Genomic DNA, 26931 nt, shown 5'->3' on the forward strand with positions numbered 1-26931 from the left:
TTGTACATAGCTGAGGCAAATATAGATGTACAGCAGATGCATTCACAACATTTTGCAGGATGAGTCCACCATTAGGTTGAGTAGATCTATCAGTTTCATCATATCCTAAATTCAAATATCTTAGATTCTTTCTACTGAATTTATGATGGGGTGAACATTGGTGCAAGTCCTTATCAAAGTAAGTTAAATTATCAACTATTTGCCGTAACAAAACGCAAAGCATTCCATATAGCTGTTACAGAAAGGTATCAGAAAGAAGAGATGGAAACCTTAATTCAGTATGAAAAACAAAACTAAAAGTGGGTCCCTGGTATCTGCTCAGGTTTGGTTACAGGATACTCTGTGGATACTAAAATCTGTGAATGCTGAAGTCCCACTCTATAGGATGGCATAGTCAAATGATACACCGATGTATATAAAACGGCAAAATCAAAGTCTTTGTTTTTATTTTTAAATATTTTCAAATTATGCATAGCTGAATCCATGGATATAGGGGTCCATCGATATACAGAGATTCAAAGCCATGCTTTATGAAACAACAACTCCTCTGGATAGGTAGAACCTCTCAATTTCTATTTTTCCTAATGTTAAAATGTTTTTTAAATATTTTAACAAACTTCTGTTAAATTGTCCCAATTTTGCAAAGCTTTTACAAAAAAGAGATAATAGAGTAACGACTTCTTCTCAGATTGCCCTCTCTTGCATGTGAGCCTTCAATATATCAGCAGAATTCACAAGGCACTGTTTCTGCAGCAGCCACAAACAAAGGCTTTTCTTAGTTCCGCCATGATACCTATGATGTCTGGAAAGACACGCAAAGGAAGTGAAGAAAAGATGGGAGGACAGATGGTAAAAAGTGAGAAAGATCCAAGGGAACAATTAACCATAAATGCTGGCAGCAGCACAGAGGAGAAAATGAATTAATTTAATGGACTGGACAGCAAGGCAAAGAAAGATAAGAAGTAGTTCTCTGGATCAAGAGAAAGCAGATGAAGGGAGATGTTCTGCACATGTTTGAAAGTGCCTATAATGTGCCTATCTCTGTGTTTGATTGTTACCTATGTCAACATGACTCTCTCATTTTAACATTCTAACAAAAGAAATAATACTAATGAATAGTCATTAGGAGCTATGATGGCACCAATAAGAATTTGGGAATTGAGGCAAGAGCCTAAACAGGAATAAAGAAAGCATATAAATGGTTGTGCATAATATCAGGATAAACTTGAAAACAGTTGGTTCCTTATTTCTTTTTTCACTTTTATTCTATGTAAGCAACCAAGGGAGAAAACCCTCATCTTTGGATAAGATAGGCTACTCTGTGTTTGCTGGAGCTTTCAGCCAAATTTAATAGAGGCATTTTAAAATATATAGTAAAATAAAAAGGCTTTAAGAGCAGCTTTAAAAAGCAATAGTCATCCTGATTAATATCGTCCTTGCCATTTATCTTGACAACACGGATATAATTGTAGATTGTAAAGAAGCAATTTAAAGCAGCCCAGTGGAATCAGAAAATTTAAATGTGGCAGGAGAACATCAGTTCTTTGCAGTATGAATCAATCTCTGGCATGCAGGGCCCAGCCAGGTGAGTCCATGAGTTCTTGGGTGGATTAAAATGCCCAGGGCAAGGGACCACCACTCAGATTCAGAATTTAGATACACCACAGAGGTAATACATTCCTTACAGAATTGTTGTTGATACAGATTGTGTATCCCATATAAAAATGATTGGAATTAGAAATGTTTAATTTTTTTTTAAAGATTTTGGAAGTTTTGCACATACATACAGACAGATCTTGGAGATGGGATCCAAGTCTAAACACAAAATTCATTTATGTTTCATATACAACCTTTACATATAACCAGAAGATAATTTTATACCCATAATTTTTAAATGTAATTTTATGCATTAAGAAAAGTTTAAGTCCACTGAATCACAAGAAAGCAAAATTGTAACTATCTCAGTCACCAATGTGAAAATATTAATATTTTGGAGTATTTTGGATATCTGGATATATTACCTGTATAAATAAATTTGTAACCATACAAGCATTCAGCTGATAAATTTTAGCATATAAGGCTGCAATCCTAAGCATCTTTGTTTTAGTGACTTAAGAATCCATCTTAAATAACTGAAATAACATTGTATTGTCAAAGGCTTTCATGGTTGTTATAGGTTTTTTCAGGCTATATGGCCATGTTCTAGAGGCATTCTCTCCTGATGTTTCGCCTGCATCTATGGCAAGCATCCTCAGAGGTAGAATGCCTCTAGAACATGGCCATATAGCCTGAAAAAACCTACAACAGCCCACTGAAATAACATTACCAGAATTTACTTATAATGGAATATAATTAATGCTGCACTCTTGGATATTAGATTGTAAGCCCTACTGAATTAATATTGTCCTAGGTCTTCAAGTGTTAAATGTTTTTTTAGAAGATAATTTAATTGCCTTGTGCTACCTTTTATTTATATTCACATTAATATATTTTAATGGCCTGTAAAAACACTTTGTTCAATTAATGCTTTTAATATGATTTTGTTTTATCATCGTCTAGCCATATTTTGTTTTAACTCACATTGTGAGCTGACTTGGGTTCCAATATTGAGAAAATAAAAATATTAAATGAATGAAAGGAATGAATGAATGAATAAATAAATAAATACCTAGCATGGGTATTATAAGGAAGAGGATGCTCTTCCAAGAAACCTATACTTAATTATTTATTGTAATGTATATTAATATACATTCAGCTTATTAGCCATGGATTCAGAGTGAAAGAAACTCTCTTGCTGATAGCTTTGGATTTTCTGGTACTGGTACCAAGGAAACCCTTCTGGGTTCAGCAAGCAGTTAAGTGATTTAATGGTCCTATAACAGAAGGTTTTTACAAGAGGTGGACCCCCTTTACATGCAAAGACAATATTAAGATGCTATAATGTAGTTTTGCATAAATAGGATCTTAATTTTAGTGTAAAATCCTTTGTATTGCAACAGGAAGCAAGACTGCAGCTATAGTATTGTGACTTATGCCCACCCTGTAAAGTGACCCAATGAAAGTGATGCTACGGAGACAAATAAAATTTGCAGGTGTGTCATTGCCAACATGTACGGCCAATATAAATTATTGTCACCTAGAATTTTGTCCATCCCACTCACCCTGGAATAATTCACATTCATGCCCTGGAATAACCAATTAACAATATCACAAAGATATATTTTTTTTAAAAAAAAGATTGAACTATTTAATTTGAGGCTATTGAAATGGTATGTTCAAAAGGCATCTTGGTAAGCATGCATCATGCACTGCACAACTATTAAAATGCAACACAGTAATTTTTAAAATCATATTAACTTTATAAAGTATCAAATAGAGATGATCACAATTATAGCATCTGGCAGAAATTAATGAAAAAATACATTATGTAAGATGAACAGAGATTACAATATTTAAAATTAATTTTAAAATGTGTTCGATTTTTTTTAAGTCTAAAGATTTGAAAAACTTTTGGGTTTTAATGATAATGTATTTTCCAAGTACAAAATGTTCCATTATTCCTTAAACAAGTGAAAAGTTAAAGAAGAATTGTGTAGTGCCACTAATGTACAATTTTGAAAATTGTTAGAAAAATTCACTGTAATACAATAACCTGATGCAATAATGGGACAATGCAATATTCCACTGTACCCGTGAAGCATAAGCTGAGAGCATAGAAAAATTGAGTATTTTACATAACTGTTGAAGTTAGGTGATAGTACTACTCATTTTGGCTTCTTTAAACCATCAAAAGCAGATTTGGATTATTGTTCTCTATGCTAGTTGTCTAGAGACTGCGTTATAATCTCTGCACCTGGTTTTCAGTTTTAAGCAAAAACATTTGCACCCCCTTTTATAAAATTAGTGGGGACCGAGGCAACCTCAAAACACAAGAGAAACCGGCCTCTAAATCTTAGAGACTATTGAGGAAAAACACTATGTGTAGAGCTTTCTTTTACGTTGTGTGTGTCAATATCTGGCATTTACTCAACAATCATTTCTTTGTCTGCTCCTTTATGGCTAAATGCAATGCTGATATTTTCAATTGCTGAAGAAAGACATCTTCTAGACACTGCTTCTTATTATCAAGAAAAGCATATTCAGCAGCATCTCCTCTTGTAATACATTGTCTTTTTGAACCCTTACCTCCCAGTTAACTAAAAGTGTCCTTGTACTGCTATGTCAGTATACATTCCTTTTCATTCCATTTTGTCTATTTATATTGATTTTTCCTTTTAAAAATCATTCGTATATATGTGTGTTTTGTAATTTAACTCAAGCCTCTTGGACAAAACCTGCTATCCTCTTTTATAAATGAAATACAATACAAAATGGAAATCAAAACAGTGAGGGGACATCAGAATTTTAATGCATTGGCTTCTATGCTAACAACATACACTCCAGAACTTTTATTAGCAAGACTGAAAAGGCTGCAATTCTAGCCAAAATTCATATTAAATATTGTTAGTTTCCAAGATGTACATATCAATTTAAAAAAAAACACCCAGAAGCAATAAAGAAAAGCAATATCTTTGTCTGCTATTTGTGCAGAGCAGCAAACTATCACAGATAACTAGTATTGCTAGTAATTGATAGTGAGAAGCAATTATGTGTTGATTTTGGCCTGCAACATATTCTAAAAAGCAATTGTATAATCAAATGAAAAATAATGAATTTGGCAACATAATTTATTAGAATATTGCTAGTCAAAATCAACACATAATAATTGATATCTTGCTTCAAAAATGTAATCACACATATAGAACAGATGTATTTTGAAATACTATTTGCCATAATTAAAATAGTGAAATACTGCTTTCTGCTAACTTTTCAGTTGCTTCCTCCTACAGAGTGGAGGGGTTTTTTTTTTAACCCACAAGCAAATGAGAGGTGACTTCAGGACAAGTAGGGGAAACTGTTAAATCTCTTCTCAGTCTAGACCAAAGCCTTGCAAGCTAAATTGGTGGTAAACATTGCACAGGGAAGACACAATGTACATATATAATGTGATATTTATTTTAACCATAATTTTCTATAGTATCTGCTGGACTTTGGTTCAAGGAACAATCCCCCTCAATTAATACCAAAACTGGTGATGGTTCAGGTCCTATTGCATACAACGGCATACTATAATTATGCATCTAATGTAAAATCAAGGTTTGCTGTGTGCAAATGTTGGGAGGATGCAAATGTTTTCAAGCTGTGGATAGTTAAATCCATGGATACAGAATCCTAGGATAGAGGCCAAACTTTACTCCCTGTTCATACCACTGTTTCAATGTTTTAATTCTATAAAATTAGCAAAGAAATTAAAAACATGAAAGAAGAATTAAATCACACTTTGTGCCTTATGCTTTTTGTTTCCTCTGCTATCATAGTACCAGCCGCATTCCACAGTTCAAAGAGTCCTAATTTTTTTTACAGCTGCAGACCTATTAAAATTCTGAAGGATACTACTCCCCCTCATTAAAAAAAGACTATTAGGTTTTAGATTCCTCTGTGAGAATACTACAAATGAGATACTAAAAACTACATTTTAAAATTTACTAATTTAAAAAAACATAAAGTGTATAGTTGGATATCCTTACAAGTATTTTATTTCCATTCCAAGGACTTAAGTGCACTCCATAAAGGCTTCTTGACAATTTACAACTTATACGGACATAATTAAGTCATTAAGTTAATTACAACTGAGTAGAGAGGTGGGAAACCAAATCTCTGGACATATCATATAAAAGATCATTGATTCAACGTAATGAGAGATATTTAAAAATCCTTCTGACTCTTAGATTACCCATTCAAGAAAATAAATATACAACAAGTACAGACTAGACTGAGAACATTTTAAAATCTTTTCTTATTTGAATCCCAGATTTTCATGTTCCTATGTAAGCTTTTTCATTTTTTGTAGTTTTCATCTTGTTCATTTTGCAATTAACTATTTTAGGCTCCTGTTTTCCTTTTTTGCTCCAAGGCATATCTCTGTTGACAACCTGACTTGTTTTTCATGTTCGTTTTCTTCCTCGCATACACAACAGCAAGTCACAACAGGCATTTTGATTTACATGACATTGTCACTTAGTCTAATTAGTCAGTGGTGACTCAACAGTCCTGTTGGCATACCCACACAACAGTAGTCACACACCCGGCACTGTATCTCCCCCCACCCCCTTGCTCAAATTTTCATGTTATAAAAATATTTCTAAAATATCAACAGAATGATTTACCTGTAGAACGCGGTGGGAGCCGCTTCTCGCATAGCAAAGCTGTTTGGTTCATTCTCAAGGTAATAAGGGACCTGCTGATTATGGTGATGAATAAAAGGCGAGAGCTGCGGTGCCGTCTGTAAAAACACTACTGGGCTTGGAGGGACGTTATTCAGAGAATGAAATCCTCCCAGGCTGCTCGACCCAAATGACTCTGTGGTTGGGGCATAAGTGAGGCTGGTTGAGCTGTACACCGGAGCGGCTGTTGAAAAATCATACACAGAACCTTCTGGGTAGTTAAAAACCCCAGTCTTGCTGCTGTCCACATACATTTCACTGATGGGTCGTTCCAGAGGAATCTTCATCTGAGGTCTGTTGAGAGGCTCTAGTTCATTGCCTTGTATCTGGTGCATTAAGGCAACACCGGGGGTTTTTGTGTGAAGGGTCATGGTCAGCGTCAGTGGCAGTGAACACGTAGCATATCTTGATTTGGAGCTCCAAGAGGAATCAGCAGCTGGCAGTCCACCTGGAAAAGGAGCAGAGACCGAGGTAACAGGCAGAAGAGAGCATATCTTTTGAACCGAGCCCCATGCATCTAGCTAGTCCCAGCAAAGGAGGCGAGTACATCCAAGGAGAGCGTACACAGAAGGAGCACAGCCTCTCCCTCTCTCTCTAACTTTAAGTACTTCTCATCTGAGCTAATACGCTTTACAAAGGTGCTGGCATTAAGCCAGATACTCTTGCCTTCCACTGACATTGGTTTAAACATCACTTCAGAAACAATTAGTCCTGGATTTATACCAAATACTTGTTTTTGCTTTGCTTGCTTTTCATTGCATGTAGCTCTGATAGTCAAAGACAACCGAGAGAGAGAAAGTGGCTAGGGACTTTAAAAAAATTCCTACAGAACACTAACCTAGAGTCCGTTCACATTGTATAACCCCACCAGGCTCCAATTTATCTTTCCTTATCTACACTCCCTGTTTTGCTCATCTTTATGTTTGCTGGAAATATGTAATGTGTACACTGTAGTGACCCTGAGCAGGACTGCAGTGTAACTTAGATAGGGCGTTGCAGAGTGTGTGTTTGTGTGGGCACACTTGCCGTGTGTGCAGCCAGCTATGGACTGGCAAATTCCACCGAGCAGAAATGAAAGGGTGTGTGGTATCTATGTAGGAGAAAAGGCATATACTTGCTGCAATTATCATGGCATTTAGCTAGAGCATATTTGGCTGCTTTGTTTCTCTTTTTAAGGGGAAGTTAAACCAGCAATTGTCCTGCCATTGTGATAATCAGCATGTGTCTTTACTTTGCATTCCAAAATCCAATAAAATATATAGAGAAAACTAAAAAAAACCACAGCACTACTCAGACTTCATGACATTCAACAGCATTCAAAAGAACCTTGAAATGTGTTTTCATCTTTTGTTTTCTATATCATATTGAACTAACACATTTAAATCTGAGACAAAAGAAAAATATGAATAGAGTTAAAATATTTACTTCACTATTGTATAGGTTTTACTGAAGAGAAACAATTATGCAATGGCAGCACTCAATAAGCCTTTACAATTATGTCCATGCCTAGATCTATAGCTCTCTATGGCTATGCTGGTTCAAACAAAACAAAACAAAAAGGAATTTTCTAAATTCAAAACATATTGAATTCCAGATAGATCAAATATCAGCATTAATAAAACTTCCATGCCCAAATTAAATTAAACCAGATTATCTGATTTTGACAATCACAATTTTTAAACAGTCATATATATACATGTTTATTTCTCACAAGTCATATAACATATTTATTCTGCAATATATTGCATCAACAATCAGAATAAAGTTTTAAAATATTTTATAATTAAATATCTCAAAATATCTCAGTATTTAGCATTTGTTTGTAGCATGATGCATTACTCAATGAAATGTATTTGCCACAAAGAACAATATTGCTACATATTTATTTTAAATAAAACTACGTATTTCATGGAAATTTGTAGCAAAACTAATTGCATATAGAAAATGGCTATAACTTTCAGAGCAATTTGATCTGAAGAATATTATGGTAGCAACATTATTTAATTCCTTGTGAATCTTAAGCCTAGGTTCGTTCATATAGCTCTCAACCTGCCCAAACTAGCATGAATTACAGATAGTCTAGTTCAATTAGATGATATTGTTGTTTATACAAGGAAAAGGGAAGAAGGAAGGAAGGAAGAAATGAAGGTGTGTGTGAGAGAGAGAGAAGGAGGGAGGGTGAAAGAAAGAAACTACCTGAATATAGAAAGACAGATATAAAATATATGCCTCTGGGGACAAGTGAAAATATGAGCATGTCTGCATGTCTTTACAGTTTTCATAAGAGAGCAAATCAGAAATTTGTTGCTACAGAAAAGTGTTGCTACACGACAAATATACCAAAGTTTGTGCAACCATAATTAAGTACTGTGTGGTCAAAGCCTTTGGCATGCATTAGCCAGCCTTGAATTTATATCTTTCACGTAGCAATGCTATGGAGCTTCTAACAGATAATTGGTTAGTTGACTGAATTTTACTTTTAGGAGTAAATTAAGTTTGTTACATTTTAACACCAAAAACTAAGAATGGAATATGAAACATGTTTATATAGCTTTTATAATTTTATTTACAACACATTACAAAATTCAGGACATATCACACTTCCAATGACATGATCAGCAAAACACTGGAACTAAATTGCTCCTTAATTAAGCAGCCTTGATTAATCCTCTCTTCTTGGCCTTGAAGTTACTCCATTCACCCTACTGGTGGGCATACGTAATCCTGAATCAGCCACATTCTAACTACAAGGAGTTCAGATAATATCTGGGTCCCAAAACTCATGTGTCTGTTCAAATGTGGGGAAACAGGTTTCTCAGAGACATTTCTACTCCGGATTCCCAGCTACTAGACAGATAAAATGTGAATGGAAAGGAATGGAGCAACCAATGTGAGAGCAAGATAAAAGACTGGTGCACATTTTTTTCCTTTAAATAAGCACCCAGATCCACTATAAATTCATTAGGTGAAAAAATTCAATTTGCTGTTATCAGCTTATTCCACAGTATGGTACTATAATGCTACATGAGCACTGGCCATGCATAAAACTGTGGGAGCAAAACCAGAAACAGGAAAATAAATATATGTAATTGCCCTGGAAATGCATGTTATTCTCTTTTTAAAAGTTAAGTCTTGGTGATCTAATATTTGTCTATGATGCATTTCTTGCTACGTACTACCATCTTCTGTTCTAAATCCAAAGCCTGGTTCCAATAAAAGTGCAATGGCCTAGCATTAGATTCCTGCTGTTTTCTTGGCAGGGCCAGCCTGAGATGCAGCAGCAAATGGTGACGACCAAGTCACGATAGAGCCAAGCAAGTTATATGAGGCAAAACATCCAACAAGATCTAGCGGTAAAAAAAAATAGTAACAAAGTGCATAATTAAATATTTCTTCTTTAGCAGGGACACTCAGAATCTACTGCTTGATGAGCTGCACCATGCAACAGAGAGATAGGAACTGGGAGAAGACAAAAGGGTGTGGGGGGAAACAATAGGAAAAAGTGTAAGATGACATATGAAGCAAATATAGAGAGCTTCAAAAATGTCCTTAAGTTGTCACACTCTTCATTATAACACACGCAATATGTTCCCCATGGGAACAGAGTCAGAAAATTACATATGAACTTTTCTCTGCCACACTCACTTCAGTGTCATTTCGGGGCTCCAGCAACTTGTAAAACAACATTGCCTCATGATGTTTGTTTGCTGCTCTACACTTAATAAAATATTAACCAAGGGCCAAACCAGGTGGGACACAGTGACCTCATTCATACTGGGAACATTCCAAATAGGAGCATTTAGTTTAACCCACTAAGGTGGCCTTTGCAGTATGGAGATCTGATGGTGGTCAGGCTATAGAATCATAGAGTTGGAAGAGACCTCGTGGGCCATCCAGTCCAACCCCCTGCCAAGAAGCAGGAAAATTGCATTCAAAGCACCCCCGACAGATGGCCATATCTGGACAAAAATGACCTAACTTCAGTCATCTATGTTCTGGTAGCCTCCATATTAGGTTACTATAACATGTAATAGATGGGAGTTGCCTTTATAAATGGTTTGCCAATGCAATTGGTATGGTATGCAGTGGTCAGACTGATAATAAAAACCAAGAGGTCTGCTTCTGTCTGTCTGAACCTGACTATCGTGTTTGTATGTGGAATGGATTCAATAGCAAATCAGATCTGAATTCAAACTAGAAGCCAATTGTGGCTATTCTTATTTGGATCTATCACAGAGAAGCAATGCTAGGGCAAGTTGGAGACAGAAAGAAAAGATAAAGAACCATGTTACAGGGGAAGAAACTTGTGCAAGGAACCACAACCTCAAATTTGTCAAGCCTGAGGATGCTGTTAATAACAGGCTCTCTTGCAGGTCTCTTATTCATGTCCAGGTTGACCTGACAATACATAACAATAGCAATAATAACACTAGGCAAAGTTTTACTAGAAGTGTAAATGAGAATGTGAGATAGATTTAGACCATATGGGATCTAGAATTTGATATAGGTGGCAAAGACCCCGTGGTATAGTATTGCCTCGGCACAGCTTGAACAGTTTAGATGAATTCTCAGCACATTGTCGGACACAGCAGTCCGCAAAAGATCTATGTAATATGAGCACTGTAAAACAGGCTGTACTGGTTTGGTGAATTTTGGGACAAGGGGGAAGGTTAATTTGTTTTATAATTGTTTCATATATTGGCTTCAAGGAGATAAACTGTTTTTTAAAATTAAAGACTAAAGGTTAAAGAATTAGAGGGCCTCAGAATTACAAGGCTCTAGGGAGCTTTTGAAGCCAAGGGGCAGATGGAGGGACACTATGAGTTAGAGCCCCCCCAGGATTCACAGAGATGTCATCCAAATGCAACATGGCCAACAAGAAAATAGAGTTATTCCACGTTACATTTGATCACATTTTCACATGTTCTAGTCTCTCTTTTCATTAGTAATATTGTATATTTCAAATGGCATTGCCAAGCAGGAGTATCACAGGAATTGAGGGTCCAGGGTTAAAACGAGAGACCTATAAACAACCTTTTGTGATGTCGCATGGTGTAGTCCCAGTAAGGCCATTAAGTACAACATCTTAAGCATTTATCATAATTGTACAAAATGTGGTATTTGGGGTTTAAAAACAAACAAACAAACAAACACCTAGGAACACACACACTACCTACGATACACTTTCTCTTCCCCCGAGATTTCTCCTTCAACTTGAAGAAAAGAGGGTCCAGGCTCTGAGGTTTGGCAATTCCTGTTAAAAAGTAGAGGGTGGGAATAGAATTACCAGTGGATTTCATGCAATCCCTGGGACCTTTTTTGTGCCTCTCCATTTTGTCCTGGAACCTCCCCTTAAGAAAATAAATGAAGTACAAAGATCCCTTAAGTAAAATGCCTGGAAATTGTCAGTCACCATTCATGTCAGAGCTAGAAACCTTTCTGCCAATTCCCAGTCACAAACACAGGGCTGATCTACACTGACCTAATAAACTTGGACCAAACCAGCATGATGTATGCCAGTTTGGCCATGGGATGGGTCACATAGGGACTCCCACAGCTGCTAGAGAGACAGGAAGGACTCCCAGCCACCCAGCATAACTGAACACCGTTTGACCCTTATCATCACCTCCCATCTCTGGCTGTGACAGTGGGTTCAATCTGTCAGCTGTCACCTGCAGTGATGTAAGCCAGGGCAATGGGATGATGAGGGAGTGGGAAGAGGAGGAAACTCCTTCTCCTCCTCCCATCTTCAGTGATTCCCCCGCCATACTGGCCAATGTCACTGCAGCCAACACCCAACAGGTTGGACTTGTGTTGAGCTGGAGACCACCATGACACAGAGGATGGGAGGGGACGATAACTGCCATCTAATGTCCCTAAGCCACCCAAGCCCAGGAAACACAGGAGGGCAGTGAGAATATTTATAGCCAGTTCAATTCTGGAAACAACTGCTCAGATTGGCCCAAAGTTAGGGGATCTTCCAAATTCTGAGGCATGATTTGGACTATCCCCTGATTGAACTGACACAAGGCAAGGCCTCACTGAGGCAAGCTTTGCCCCACATTACCATCAATCAGATCCGTGAGGCATTTGGCTGCTTCAGAATTGATCCAGCACCCATACAACTTAGGTAGTCAGTATAGGTATGTCCTACAGTTTCCAGTCATTTCCAATTGCAATTATAGCTAATATTCTAGTGATAAAGAAGCAATGATGCCTCATAAAGATCTACAGGAGCAAAAATTGCCGTTCCCATTTCTGTTTAAGGGAGAAGCACATATTTGAGTTGAAAATCAAATGTCTTGTGTTCCACTCTGGGAAAGGCAACATACAAATAAATAAATAAATAAATAAGTATGTTACATCTCATTTTGAATTTATATGATTTATATGATATCGTGTCAGAAGCAAATTGGGAAAAATACAAAAGTAGAATTTATCTGAAAACTCCCCTCTAGATCTCCCTGACGGAAACCTGTCAAATAAGAGAACTAGGTGGAGAAAGATTGGCTAACTACAAAGAAATTTTAACAAAAAAGATGGAGAGACCACAATAAAAACCCAAGAAGAATCACACCAAATAAACAAAAACATATCATGGTATCAATTTTTACAAATAAGAGAACAATTTAGAAAAGATAAAGAATTAGACTTTATGGAGAAAGACTCCCTTTGGGATAAAATGTTACAAACACAAAATAAACTTATCACAAAAAATTACAAAAAACTATTGGAATGGGAAACTGAAAAGAAAAATGTAAAAGATTGTATGGTCAAATGGGCGGCCAACATAGGCCATAACATTAGCTTAGAAAATTGGGAAATTATGTGGACAAAAAAATATATATATACACTCATATGATATTCGCGAAAATTGGTACAAGATGTTTTACCATTGGTATATTACCCCGGCAAAACTTGCAAAATTCTACAAAAATATTAATGAGAAATGCTGGAAATGTGGAAAAGAAAGAGGAACATTCCACCATATTTGGTGGAGTTGTGATAAAGCAAACAAATTCTGGAAAGAGATTCACAAGGTGACCCAAGAGATTCACCAACTTAAGATCCAGTTAAAAGATCCAGCATTTTTTCTTAGGGATTATAGATTTTAATCTGGATAGGAGTAAAGATGTCTTATTTAACTGTATAATACCAGCAGCAAGAATAGTCTATGCCCAATACTGGAGAGGGAAAGAAATCCCAAGTACTAAAGAATGGTTAACTAAAATGCTGGAAATTAGAAACATAGATAATTTGACCCATCAATTAAGAAATAAACAATCAAAAATAAAAGCAGATTGGAGTTTATTAATAAGGTTTATGGAGAAAGAAAGAAAAAATTGAAATATGGACATAAATACTAAGAAAATACGAGCTACCAATCCTTCAAACAATGAAGGAAAATAATACAATGTATATAAAAAAATAAAGAAGAAGAAGAGAAAAAAACCAAATTGAATGGACGCAGAGTGAGAAGACGGGAAGCCTACAACCTTCCTTCCCCCCCTCCCTTTTACCTTGCAACCTCCTCCTTAACCCCATCCTCATTTTCCTCACGTTACTCCCGCCCCCTCATTTTACCTTTCCCCCACGACTACCTTACCCTTCCCTAAACTAACCTCCCCTTTTCCTTGCCTTTTCTTTTATGTAAATTGAATTTTTTTCAATAAAGTTTATTTTTTTAAAAAGAATTTATATGATTTCCCTTTATACATTGTTCCCATAAATGAGGAAAAGCAGACTGAAAGAAGCTACATAATTACGTTTTGCTCTGATCCCAGGCCACACTATCCATATATTGGTATGATTAGCTGTACCCTGCCACATGTTGCTGTGGCTTGGAAAACAGAAGGGGCAGATGGAGGGGACATTGATAGATGGAACATAAGGTAGATGGAAGATAGATAGGTAGGTAGGTAGGTCGGTAGGTAGGTAGATGGAAGTGATGGATGGATGGAAGGATGGAAGGATGGATGGATGGACAGACAGACAGACAGACAGCTGAATGGCCTTTGGGACTCCCTTCCAAGTGGTTGACCATCTGTCAGGAGGTCTTTGATGGTGTCTCCCTTTACTGTAAAATGAGGTTGGACTGGATGGCCTTTGGGGCTGCCCTCCAACTGGATGGCCATCTGTCGAGAGGGCTTTGATGGTGTCTTCCTTTATTGGAAAATGAGGTTGGACTGGATGGCCTATGAGGCCCCTTCCTATACCTCAAAGGTTTTATCGCGTCCGTCCTTCCATGCGTGGCATCAAAGGACCCCTTCCCTGGCAATCCCCCTCCCTCCCTGGCCTCCCTCCTAGCCACTCGCTGCTGTGGCCTAGCCTGATGATATGGAAAATATTTTAAAAGTAAACAACTAAATACTTTTTAAATTTTTAAATACTAACAGTAAAATATTTTAAAGTTAATTAAATATTTTTAGATTTAAATGTTGTAAAGTTAGACAATTAAATATTTTAAAATTAAATAATTATTTTAAAAACAAAGTATTAAGTAATTAAACATTTCATAATTAAACCAAATAAAATAAAGTAAAATAAAATATTATAAAACTTAAATATTAAATATGTATAAATTACAGGAATGTTTTAAAATTAAAATGTTAACATAAAAATACTTTAAATTAAACAATTTTATATTTTAAATTTGAAATATTAAAATAAAATAATTTAATTTAAGTAATAATTTTAAAATCAAAATATTAAAATGAAATATTTTAAAACTAAAGAATTAAATATTTTAAAATTAAAACATTAAGATTAAATATTTTAAAATTAAATAATTATTTTAAAAACAAAGTATTAAGTAATTAAACATTTCATAGGTAAAGGTAAAGGTAGTCCCCTGACATTAAGTCCAGTCATGTCTGACTCTGGGGTGTGGTGCTCATCTCCATTTCTAAGCCGAAGAGCCAGCGTTGTCCGTAGACACCTCCAAGGTCATGTGGCCGGCATGACTGCATGGAGCGCCGTTACCTTCCCGCCGGAGCGGTACCTATTGATCTACTCACATTTGCATGTTTTCGAACTGCTAGGTTGGCAGAAGCTAGGACTGACAGCGGAAGCTCACGCCGCTCCCCGGAATCGAACCTGCGACCTTTCGATCAACAAGCTCAGCAGCTTGGTGCTTTAACCCACTGCGCCACCGGGGGCCCTTAAACATTTCATAATTAAACCAAATAAAATAAAGTAAAATAAAATATTATAAAACTTAAATATTAAATATGTATAAATTACAGGAATGTTTTAAAATTAAAATGTTAACATAAAAATACTTTAAATTAAACAATTTTATATTTTAAATTTGAAATATTAAAATAAAATAATTTAATTTAAGTAATAATTTTAAAATCAAAATATTAAAATGAAATATTTTAAAACTAAAGAATTAAATATTTTAAAATTAAAACATTAAGATTAAATATTTTAAAATTAAATAATTATTTTAAAAACAAAGTATTAAGTAATTAAACATTTCATAATTAAACCAAATAAAATAAAGTAAAATAAAATATTATAAAACTTAAATATTAAATATGTATAAATTACAGGAATGTTTTAAAATTAAAATGTTAACATAAAATACTTTAAATTAAACAATTTTATATTTTAAATTTGAAATATTAAAATAAAATAATTTAATTTAAGTAATAATTTTAAAATCAAAATATTAAAATGAAATATTTTAAAACTAAAGAATTAAATATTTTAAAATTAAAATATGTTAAAATTTAAAATTTAAAATAAAAATATTTTAAAATGAAGCAATTAAATATTTTATAATGAAAATATTAAAATATTTTAAAATTAAACAAATATTTTAAATTTAAAATATCTAAATTAAATATTCAAAAGTTAAATATTTTAAATGAAAATATGAAATAATTAAATATTTTTAAATTAAATAAGTATTTTATAATTAACATGTTATCAAAAATATTTTGAAAGGATTATATAAATTTATAGCTATATATTGGCAATTATTATGTAGTTGTATGAAGTTGTTGAGCCAGTTCAATTTTTTTGTAGTTCTTTGGGATAGAGTTTTGTGTGTCATATCATTGATGTAAAGCCTATTATAATTAATATATTTATTTATTGGATTATTTATATTATTATTATTACTATTATTATTATAGCACTGTATCATCTCAACTACTGTATAAACCCATATGATTGGGGTGCTATACTGCAAGCAATATATGTATTAAGATTGTCCGGGGAGGCCCTGCTCTCGGTCCCGCCAGCGTCACAAGCGCGGTTGGCGGGGACGAGAGACAGGGCCTTCTCGGTGGTGGCCCCTCGGCTATGGAATGCCCTACCCGCGGACATCAGGCAGGCCCCTTCGTTGCTGGCGTTTCAGAGGAGGGTCAAGACGTGGCTCTATGAACAGGCGTTCGGCTAACAATGCAAATGAACTCATGACGACGGTATAATTGAACAAGGAAACGGCAGAAGGATTATGAGAACGGGATCTGATTTCACTGAGGCGTTGATGATTATGTGTTTTGTTTGTCCGTGTACGATGTGTCTTAATAATTGTTTGTTATATGAATTATATTGTAAACCGCATTGAGTTGCCGAACAGGCTGATAAATGCGGTATAAAAATGAAGCAAATAAATAAATAAATATTATTATTATTATTATTATTATTAGAAGAAGAAGAAGAAGAAGAAGAAGAAGAAGACTGTATCGTCTCTACTGCTATTTGATCCTATATGCTTGGGGTGCTATATTTGTAGAATGTCTTCCTGCCTGGCAGGATGGGGTTGGAATTGGATGGCCATCTGTTGGGAGGGCTTGGATGGGGTCTTCCTGCCTGACATGAATAGGATTGGGGTTTCTCTATTCTGAGTCTTGGTTATCAATCGATCTGCTCCGAGTTCAATTGCTTTTGCTTCCCCAGAGCTTCCTTTCTCCTGAATCCATCCTTTCGGGGGTAGATTAGCTGGTTCTGGATAGGGATAGGCAGAGCAACCTGGGCAGCAGGTGAGTGATAGCAACAGGGAGGCAGGCCTGAGGGCTTTCCCTCCAGCTCCTGAAAGGAGGGAGCCTCCATGGGAGCCTGCTGGCACGCGCACTCCTTCCCTCCCTCCCTGAGGCATACAGTTGAACATCTTTCTAAGGGGAGGAGGGAGAGAGGGGGCAGCATTTCTGTGCATGCTCTGTATCCTGTTGTAGCATTTGTGGGGTTTTAGGCATCACTTAGAAAGGGGGAAGGGGGAGGGAGGGGAGAGTATTTTTCTGTGCGATCAATGAAAATATGTTTAAATACTCATTATTAAATTGCAGGGGGGGGGCAACAAATGGTTTCTAAAGTGTTTCTAAAATATTGTATGGGGTCCATATCATAACTATAATGAAAAAACACATTTTTCATTACTTTTTTGTTATGTAATTGTGCAAGTGGGAAGCTTCTGGAGCTCCTTTCTCCCTTATTTTTAGAGATATTGGGATGAAACTTGCTACAATGGTTGAACAAATTTACCACTGTCTCTCCCCCCCCCCCCCCCAAAAAAAGTTTCAGAGTGCTTCACATATTCATTGATTCATTGATTTGGGGGGAAATTTAAAAAGTTTTTATGAATAACATTTTTCAAGGGAAAAACTACAAGAGCTATCTTCCTGAATTTCTATTTTCAATAATACAGTATAACCAGGGCATCATTCTCCCAGAGTTTCAGAAAGATTTACACATCCACTGATTTTTAGGGAATTTTAACCAATGTATACTTAACAATACTATTTCACTGGAAGACCCAGTCCAACCGCCTGCCAAGCAGGGAAAGCATAGTCAAAGCACACCCAACCAATACCCATCCATCCTTTGAATAATAATAATAATAATAGGAAATCTACTAGGTAAACTTTGAAGTTACTGTCTTTCAACTTTGCCTACCTCACAGGGTTGATTCAACTCCTACCAATCCCCTTTTATCTCAAAATCTCTTTAGAGAATGAACACTAAAACTTTCAGGGGGGAATTCTGGGAATTTTCTGGCATTCAAAATGCCCCACCCTAAACTACATTTCCCAGAATTCTGCTCGCTACCTGCATTAAAGCCTCAATTTAAGTGTGGTCTCTGCCTGTCTCTCTCTGGGCCAGCCATGTGCTGGAGGGGCTTCTTCCTTGCCCAGCCATCCAGCCAGGCATTCCTCCCACCCACATACCCGCCCCTCCCCACCACTCACTTTGGGGAAAGAGCGGAGATTCTCCTTCCACTCCAGCCTCGCCATCCTCCTAAGGGCCCTTGGGGGAACCAAACCCAGCCCTTTTGGGGGAAAGTCGCACCCACAACGGAGACCTGGAGCCATTTATGAGACACAAATGAAATTTTGCACATCCCTAGTAGGCATTATAGGGTGAATGATAGCCTAGGATGGAGTAAGCTTTTTTGTCTTTGCCATTGTTTCTGTCTATATGTTTACTGCAAGCACAGCCTATTCTGCTCCAATGCCTCCTTGGAAGTACAGCATTCACTTCAGGGTAAAGGCATTCAAGAGAGATGTCGGTATGGATATATTGCCCTAGTGCATGTTTTCTGGGCCTGTTTTCTCTACTTCCTATTTCTTCTTAGACACAGTGAAGGTCTGCAAATGAATTGTAACCACATTCAAATGGACATGGCTACAAAACTCCCCCTGACTTCCTAAGTTTTCTGATCTCATTGTGCACTTCTTTCTCAAGACAGGACAGTCTTCACCTCTCTCTATTTGCCTTAAATTTATCATGTCAGAAGCAAATTGAGAATACAGTTATAGTGTACTAAAAAACTTCTTTACGTGCTTATCAACAATAATATCTTACAGCATCATTAACACAATAGGAAAGAGTTAAGAACACAGCAAGGTAGTGTAAGGTGCAAACAAGGGCATGTTTCTGACATGTTTAAGCATAGTGCAATTCAGAAAATTAAATTAAAGCCATTAAAGAAAATAGCCAACTCTTGTTTACTGTAAATGTGAATATAATGAAAAAAGAGGTACTGTTAATTACTACACTGGCTTACTCTTATTTTATTACTTTATTATCTTATTTCTCTCCAAAGTACAAAATTCAAACAGAACAGTTATAAAGAAAAATAACAATATTAACAATGTTGTTTGACACTAAAATTACCCTGATATCTGTTTTGATTTTTCAACTTATCCAATTTCGAGGCTTAACTGAATGCCATGTTTTATGCCGCTATCAAAAGAAAAAATAAATAGAAAGCAACAATGGAAAAGCTATACGATGACATTCATTTTCTTTATGTCCCAATGAGTGTGTAATAATAGTTAAGAGGATTTAATAAAGTCTATTTATTAAACTGGTCCAAATCCAGTTGAGCTTTATATTGTACCACATTTTCTTTTCTTCACTAAAATGATAAACTATTTGTTTTGGCTGTTTGTCACCAGATTCTAGACCCAAATTGCAAGAAGCAAATTGAGAATTTAGTCATGTAAAGATAACTGCAGCTTAATAAAATCCTGCATCTCTATAACTAATAAAAGTACAAGAATTTTGTCCCTATTTAGGTTGTAAAGATAAGAGAACATAAATCATGTAAGTTCTCTTGAAGGAACTGTATATTTATGCAGTAGCAAAAAGACAACTGTTTGTTTTTAAAAAATATTTATTTTAAAAGGAGGTCTGAAATGAGAAATGTGAGGTAATCAGATGATTTACAGTGCAGGTGAGTAGGCCACAATGATTATAAATTTATTTCCTAACTGTTCAATCATAGAATAACAGAGCTGGAAGGGACCACAAGGGCCATCCAGTCCATCCCCTTGCCATGTAGGAACACAACAGTCAAAGCACTCCTAACAGATGGCCATCCAGCCTCTGCTTAAAAACCTTGAAAGAAGGAGACTACCACATTCAGAGGCTGTGCATTTCACTGTTAAAAAGTTACAACCAAAGAGCATTCTGAAGTCCACCAATGATGGAATTGAACAAAATATGGCACACAGAACTCCCATGATGAACAGAAAATATATATCAGTGATTGGTTGGCGGGGGGGGGGGCAAAATACTGCTTGCTTACCGTTGAAAATTACCTAGGGCCGCCTCTGGGCATACAGGCAGTCCCCAAGTTACAAACATCCAATTTACAAAAGACTCATAGTTAAGAATGGGTGTGAGGCAACCTGAAGTGAGAGAAATCTGTCCCTAGAAAGGGAAATTCACTCTTGAAAGAGTTATCATGGGATCTCAACAGAAACTTCATCACTGATTCTTCTTTCCACAAGTCATTTTTTTTTTCAAAATCCAGTTATCACAGGGACAGAAAGTGAGATGAAATCTTCTGAACAAACACACAGGGGTATTAATCCCTGTGCTATCCAAAGCATGTGTGTATGTGTGTGTTGAGTTACACTTAAAAATGTACCTGTTCTGATTTGCATACAAATTCAATTTAAGAACAACTGTGAACATATGATCATTACATACAAAATAATCCCCCTCAATGGATTATCACCTTGTTGTGGTGATGGGGCTTGTGTGTTCCAATGAACCTGTGGGCGTAACCATCCAAGTCATGCACTCCCAGGAGGGGCCACAGGGGACTGAGCACAATTCAAAGCCCTGGAGAACTCAACGGCAGATCAGGCAGAAGATAACGTGGCACATGTTACAATGGCTGTGAAGGGAAAAGAAGGCTGCAACAAGATTGAGAAGCTGCAATCGTGACAACCATGCCACTGGTTGGGTCCCCTACCCTGTGACGACTGTGTGTTGATTTGCTGAGCACCGATCTCCACACATAAAGAAAACTCCTGCCCAAGCGTATTTCAAGAAAAATAAAAACAAACCACAGTCTTGGACAACAATGGTTCCCAAAGTGACCCATTTAAGGTGAAATCAGGTGTCAAACAGGGATGTGTTATTGCCCCAACCTTATTTTCCATCTTCATCACTATGATACTTCATCTTGTTGATGGGAAGCTTCCTAATATCTCTATCCAATGGCAAGCTATTTAACCTCAGCAGACTGAAAGTCAAGACCAAGGTCACAACAACATCTGTTATAGAACTCCAATATGCTGATGATAACATAGTCTGTGCGCATTCAGAAGAAGACCTACAAGCCACTCTAAACACCTTCACAGAAGCATATGAGAAGCTCGGTCTCTCACTAAACATTGAGAAAATCAAAATGCTCTTCCAGCAAGCACCAGTCAATCCCTCTGCAATACCAGAAATACAGCTTAATGATGTAACATTGGAAAATGTTGACCATTTCTGCTACCTTGGCAGCCACCTCTCCATAAAAGTCAACATTGACACTGAAATACAACACCGACTGAGCTCTGTGAGTATAGCATTTTTCTGACTGAAGCAGAGAGTGTTTGAGGAACCGAACATCCATAGGAATACCAAGGTGCATGTTTATAAAGCTATTGTCCTCCCAATCCTGTTATATGCCTGCAAAATTTGGACTGTCTACAGAGTTCACACTCAACTCCTGGAATGGTTCCATCAGCATTGCCATCGAAAAATCCTGCAAATCTCTTGGGAATGCAGGTGGACAAATGTCAGTTCGTTAGAAGAAGCAAAGACCATTAGTATTGAAGCGATGCTCCTACATCATCAACTCCACTGTACTGCCCACATTGTCTGACTGCCCAATTACCATCTACCAAAGCAGTTACTATACTTCCAACTCAAGAACAGAATGTTGGTAGACAGGAAAAGATTTAAAGCTAACCATAAAAACTGCAGCATAGACATCAAGAACTGGGAATCTCTGGGCCTTGAGTGCTCTAACTGGAGGTCAGCTGTGACCAACAGTGCTGTGGAATTCAAAGAGGTATGAGTAGAGGGCAAAAGGGAGAAACATGCCATGAGGAATGCATGTCAAGCCAACCCTGCCCAGGACTGCCTTCCACCTGGAAACTAATGCCCTTTATAAGGATATCGCACCTCTGTACCATCGATTATAAGGAACCTGGGGGAAACTATACCAGCCGATTGCTGCTAATTAGCAGGGAAAGGAACAGGGGATTTTAAAATAGTGAAAGAGGCAACTGGGAGATCTTGAAACTGTTTCTTCAATTGTTTTCGCTGCCACCTTTTGTTTGGTATTCAGACTGAGTTGTATGTGGAGAGTATACTTAGTAACACCCTTTTGTGTTACAATAGTGTTTGTTTTATTTAGGGGGTTTAAATCACAATGATGTTCACACTGAGGCTGTTATAAAGTGTTAACAAAAATAAAATGTTTATTTAACAGGCTTAAACTTCTTCTAGTACAAATGCGTAGTGGTTTCAGTAAGTTACTGGTACATAAGCTTCTGGTTATGTTTGATGTACAATTCTTAGATGGGTTCTGGGTTCAAATCTTGATGTTAACAAAACAGGAGATTATCTCAGGAAATTAATCGCTGATAATAATTCCAAACAAAATTCCCCCTTTCTGGAACCTAGCCAATAGCCTTTGGCCTAGCCTTCCTCAGAGACAAAGAACAGACCACAAGCAAGGTCCTGTTCCACTATCTGTATTCCTAGCTAATTTCTCTAGTTCTTGAATACCACAAAAGATTAACCCAGCTCTCCTATCATTATCACCAACTGACAAACTCCCCAACAGACAAATTCCAACTACTAACTGAAGCCTCAGTTCAAAAGGGGAAAAATTCTTTTTGAATGCTAGGCTCCGCCCCCTATTTTCTAAGCAATCCTGGCCATCTAATCTCTGCTTCCTAGATTAAGACATACCCCCCTCTAGAAAACCCTTAACTAAGATGCTGTCTCCTTGTTTCCCTATCCTAAGATGGCTGCCAGGGCTTCACCAGGCCCACACTCCAGCTGCTTAAGGTAAGATAAGGAGTTCTTTACACCCTCACTGTGGAAGAACATGTGGGTCAAGAATAGGGCTCCACAGTAACCTATGTATCCACTGCCAAGACACTGCACTTGGAAGGCCATTGTACTTGGACAAGGAGGGATTACCTAAGTAAGCACACACAACATTCATAATCATCTGTGCTATGATATTCCAGATTTCTGTTTATGGTTATGAAAGAAACTTTGTGACTGAAGACATTACACATTTTATAAAATCTCTGTCAACTGGATGAGTAATCAGTGGTCAGCACTGGGGAGTGCAGTGTCATGAGAATGCATATTAAATGATCTGATTTTTTTGGTACCCATATTTTTATACATGTACTCAATAGACATTACTAGATTATAGCACCTTTATTGTACTGATTTATGGTTACATGTGAAAATTGTGTGTTTTAATTACAGTTCAAGGTCTATGGCCATTATATGAAATATAGAGTGGTCCTGGACAATGGCCAATAGTAAGTTAATCAAGTTTTTTTTCTGGGAAGGGAGTGTTTTGACAGTACAGAAAAAACACAGAAAGCACCTTCTGTAACATGTTTCACATATTCCTGTCAGAATCCATGATCTTCTACAATGAAATCATGCTCTGAATTTTGATAGTAGTGGATATAAATGTGAATGCACTGCTTCCATTTATCATCTGAAGATACATGACACCCACAAATTAACATCTGTAATTATATACTAGTGACAATATAAAACTGAATCATGACTTCAGCTCTTTATCATTCTCATTAAGCTTGAAGTCTGCATGAGAGCTGTTTTTTATTCTACTAAATGATAAAAGAGCAATATCTGTCTGCCAGCTGGGTGCCAAACTTATGACAGAGAAAAATTATATTTACAGAGCTGGAATTCAACTGAACAGTAGTTATTAGTAGTTTATTTAACCAGTAAAACTCCATGTAAAACAACTCCAGTAGAAATATCTAAGACTTTTTTTTTCTAATGGAGAAATGCAAAACACATACACTAAACTACAAGCCCCAGAATTCTGCAGGAGGCAGAAACTGGATTTTAAGTGGATTTTTTCTCTGGGGTGATGAAGTAGCAAAAGAACCAGCCAACATGCTAGTAATGACGATATAGAACACTGTTTCAGAAAATTGTTCTTAAGAGAAAATGCAACCCAACAACTGAAATTAATGGGGGAAATTTGACTATTGTAATTAAAGATAAATTTGCACATTGCCACATTTGCATTCCTGCTGTCAACGGTCCAGATCCCATTGGATAGTGCAAGTGTGCTATCATAGGGAAGAGCAACAAAAGAGTAATGGCAGTGCAAGTCAGGAAATGAAGCTTCCCAGGTGTCTTTTGTGTTGCTTGGGACAAACTGACTAGCTTTTACTGTCATCCCCATTACAGTAATATTCTGCACACAGAAAGTGTCTTACACTGACTTAATGGCACATGACACCTGAAAGATGGTAGGGGATCATATCTTTTGTCTTTCAAAGAAACAGGAAAACAACATGATCTCACCACCATAACATGGACACAACCATGTGATATTTTCCAAAACATAGAAGAATTACTTTTGGATTCAAATTTCCAGGATCTAGTAATGACTGCAGATTTCTGAAATAATGTAGTTTTTTAAAGTGGTTTTTCTATCTATGATCAAGATACTGAACTGCAGCTTCCATCTTCCTTAACCACCAGTCTTGCTATAATTAAGAAAAATCACAGTTATGCAATATGCCAAAAGGAACTTTTGAAGGGACTTTTTTTTAGAATATAGAAATATCTTACAAAACAAATATGTAGGAAGAGCTTGACCCACAAACCACCTTGTTTCACCAGAGACTCCTTGATACTGTATTGATTGCTTGTGAATTTTGCCTGGGAAGTGCTTTTTGAAAGATAGTATAATACTGATTAAGGATGGTCCTGTCATCAAGTGGAGTGAAGCAACTGCCTCTGATGGGAGATGTAGGAGGCTGGAATCTGTTGGAGAACAGGTTTAGATTGAGAAAGTAAAATAGACCAAAAAGCCTATTGACATATTCATTCTGTGTTTTGATCAGTTCGCTCCATCTTTTTGCATGGGTTTTTTAATGTCAGATAAACATGTTGTTACCTCCATATACAAAGCTAACATGAATCACATAGCGTGTATGATGCTACTCATTTGCCAAGGACTGTTTCCAAGGTCCTGTTTATAGTTTCTCAACTACTATGACTGGTTAGGTTGGTGAAATGGATAAACTCTCTGATTTACTAGCTAGTGCCTCTCAAGCTATCTCATGTGTCCAGCCAGCAATTTTTATTTCCGAACTAATAAGTAAGTACTGCTACATAGTTATGCCTCTTGACTACAATTGTTTCTTTCATTCATGGAAACTCTTAAGAGAAAGGTATGCACTAGCACTGTCACTACTTTGCTAACACAGCTGTAGGTGAAGTAAATTGGGGGAGAGGATGCGCAGCTTTGAAAAGACTAGCTTTCTAGTATGGCTAGTTTACTATAATATCTTGCAGACAGGAAAACCCATTCCTCCCATCTTATCTACTGCAAAACCCAGAGCCAAGAAGGATTATGACTGGCAGAGAACATCAGTGTTTCTTCTGATCAAAAGGGACTGGCTCTCCAACAAATGACACCTGGCTCCCTTACACCACTACTTATCCTCGATTAATTTGTCTAATCCTCTTTTAACACTGCCTAAAACTAACTTGTGAACGGGGAGCTTAGCAATTGAATGGTAAATCCTGAAGTAGCAGGAATCTCCTTGTTCTTCTGGGAGGAAGAGAATTCTGATCTAAGCATGACAAAATAATGCATATACAACATATGTCACCAACAAGGTGTCAGCAAAGGATAAAGAAATGCCAGATAACCAAAAAGGATCCAAAAATGGAAGGAACACTAGCAATTATCTTGAAAATGTATGAACTGAAAAAGAAAATTGACTTTTACCTTATAGATTATAGCAAAATATGATAATACAAAACTAAGGATAGCTCTGGGGGGGGGGGGGGGCAGGCCACCACATTTGATTGTCCTGAGAATCTGGCCACTCTCGGGACAATCAAAATCATTTCCACTTGGACAGAAGGTCTGCATTTTATCGCCCTGTCTGTTTAATTTATACGCAGAATATATCACACTGAAAGTGAACTAAAACTATGAGGAAAGAAGCATGAAAATTGAAAGAAGGAAATTCAACAATTTAATATATGCAGATTTCAAAATATTATTAGCAGAAAACAGCAAAGACTTTGAATGAGCACTGATGAAACTTAATAAAAAGTGTGTAAAAGCAGAGATATAAATTATTTACATAACTGAAATGACTACTGATGATTTACACAACTGAAAAGTAGATGATGAAGACACTATATTTTTTTATATCTGGCTTCAGTCACAATTAGAATGTAGACAAGAAATCAAAAGAGATTTGAAAGGGCAACTATGAAGGTACTAAGTGCATGAAAATACTCAGCTGTAAACATACGATCATTGCATACAAAATTCAGAATCATCTGTGCTAAAATATTCCAGATTTCTGTTTATGGTTATGAAAGAAAATAAGATCAACCTATCTGAAATGTGTTGGAAGAGAATTCTGTAGATACCATGAGCTGCTAAAGACAAATAAATAGGTCCTAGAGCAAATCAAATTTGAACGCTCACCAAAGACAAAATGGCAGTGCTTGACAAAGCAAAAAACAATTGCACAAGAGGAATACCACATTGCAGATAGACTTATTGATTCATTAAATAAAGTAGGGTCGTTGATAACTAAGT

General features: G+C 36.6%; 1 protein-coding gene across 3 annotated transcripts in view; it reads right to left on the minus strand.

Moving 5' to 3' along the window:
- ESR1 (estrogen receptor 1) overlaps positions 1-26931 on the minus strand; it is a 263932-nt gene that overhangs the window by 134967 nt on the left and 102034 nt on the right. For all 3 annotated transcript variants that reach the window (XM_060753574.2, XM_060753575.2, XM_060753577.2), the window contains exon 2: positions 6267-6771. In XM_060753574.2, the coding sequence (XP_060609557.2) occupies positions 6267-6694 (428 nt within the window). In that variant the 5' untranslated portion in view covers positions 6695-6771. The remainder of the gene's footprint in view (positions 1-6266; positions 6772-26931) is intronic.

Source organism: Anolis sagrei, chromosome 1 (assembly GCF_037176765.1).
Source record: "Anolis sagrei isolate rAnoSag1 chromosome 1, rAnoSag1.mat, whole genome shotgun sequence".
Lineage (NCBI taxonomy): Eukaryota > Metazoa > Chordata > Lepidosauria > Squamata > Dactyloidae > Anolis > Anolis sagrei.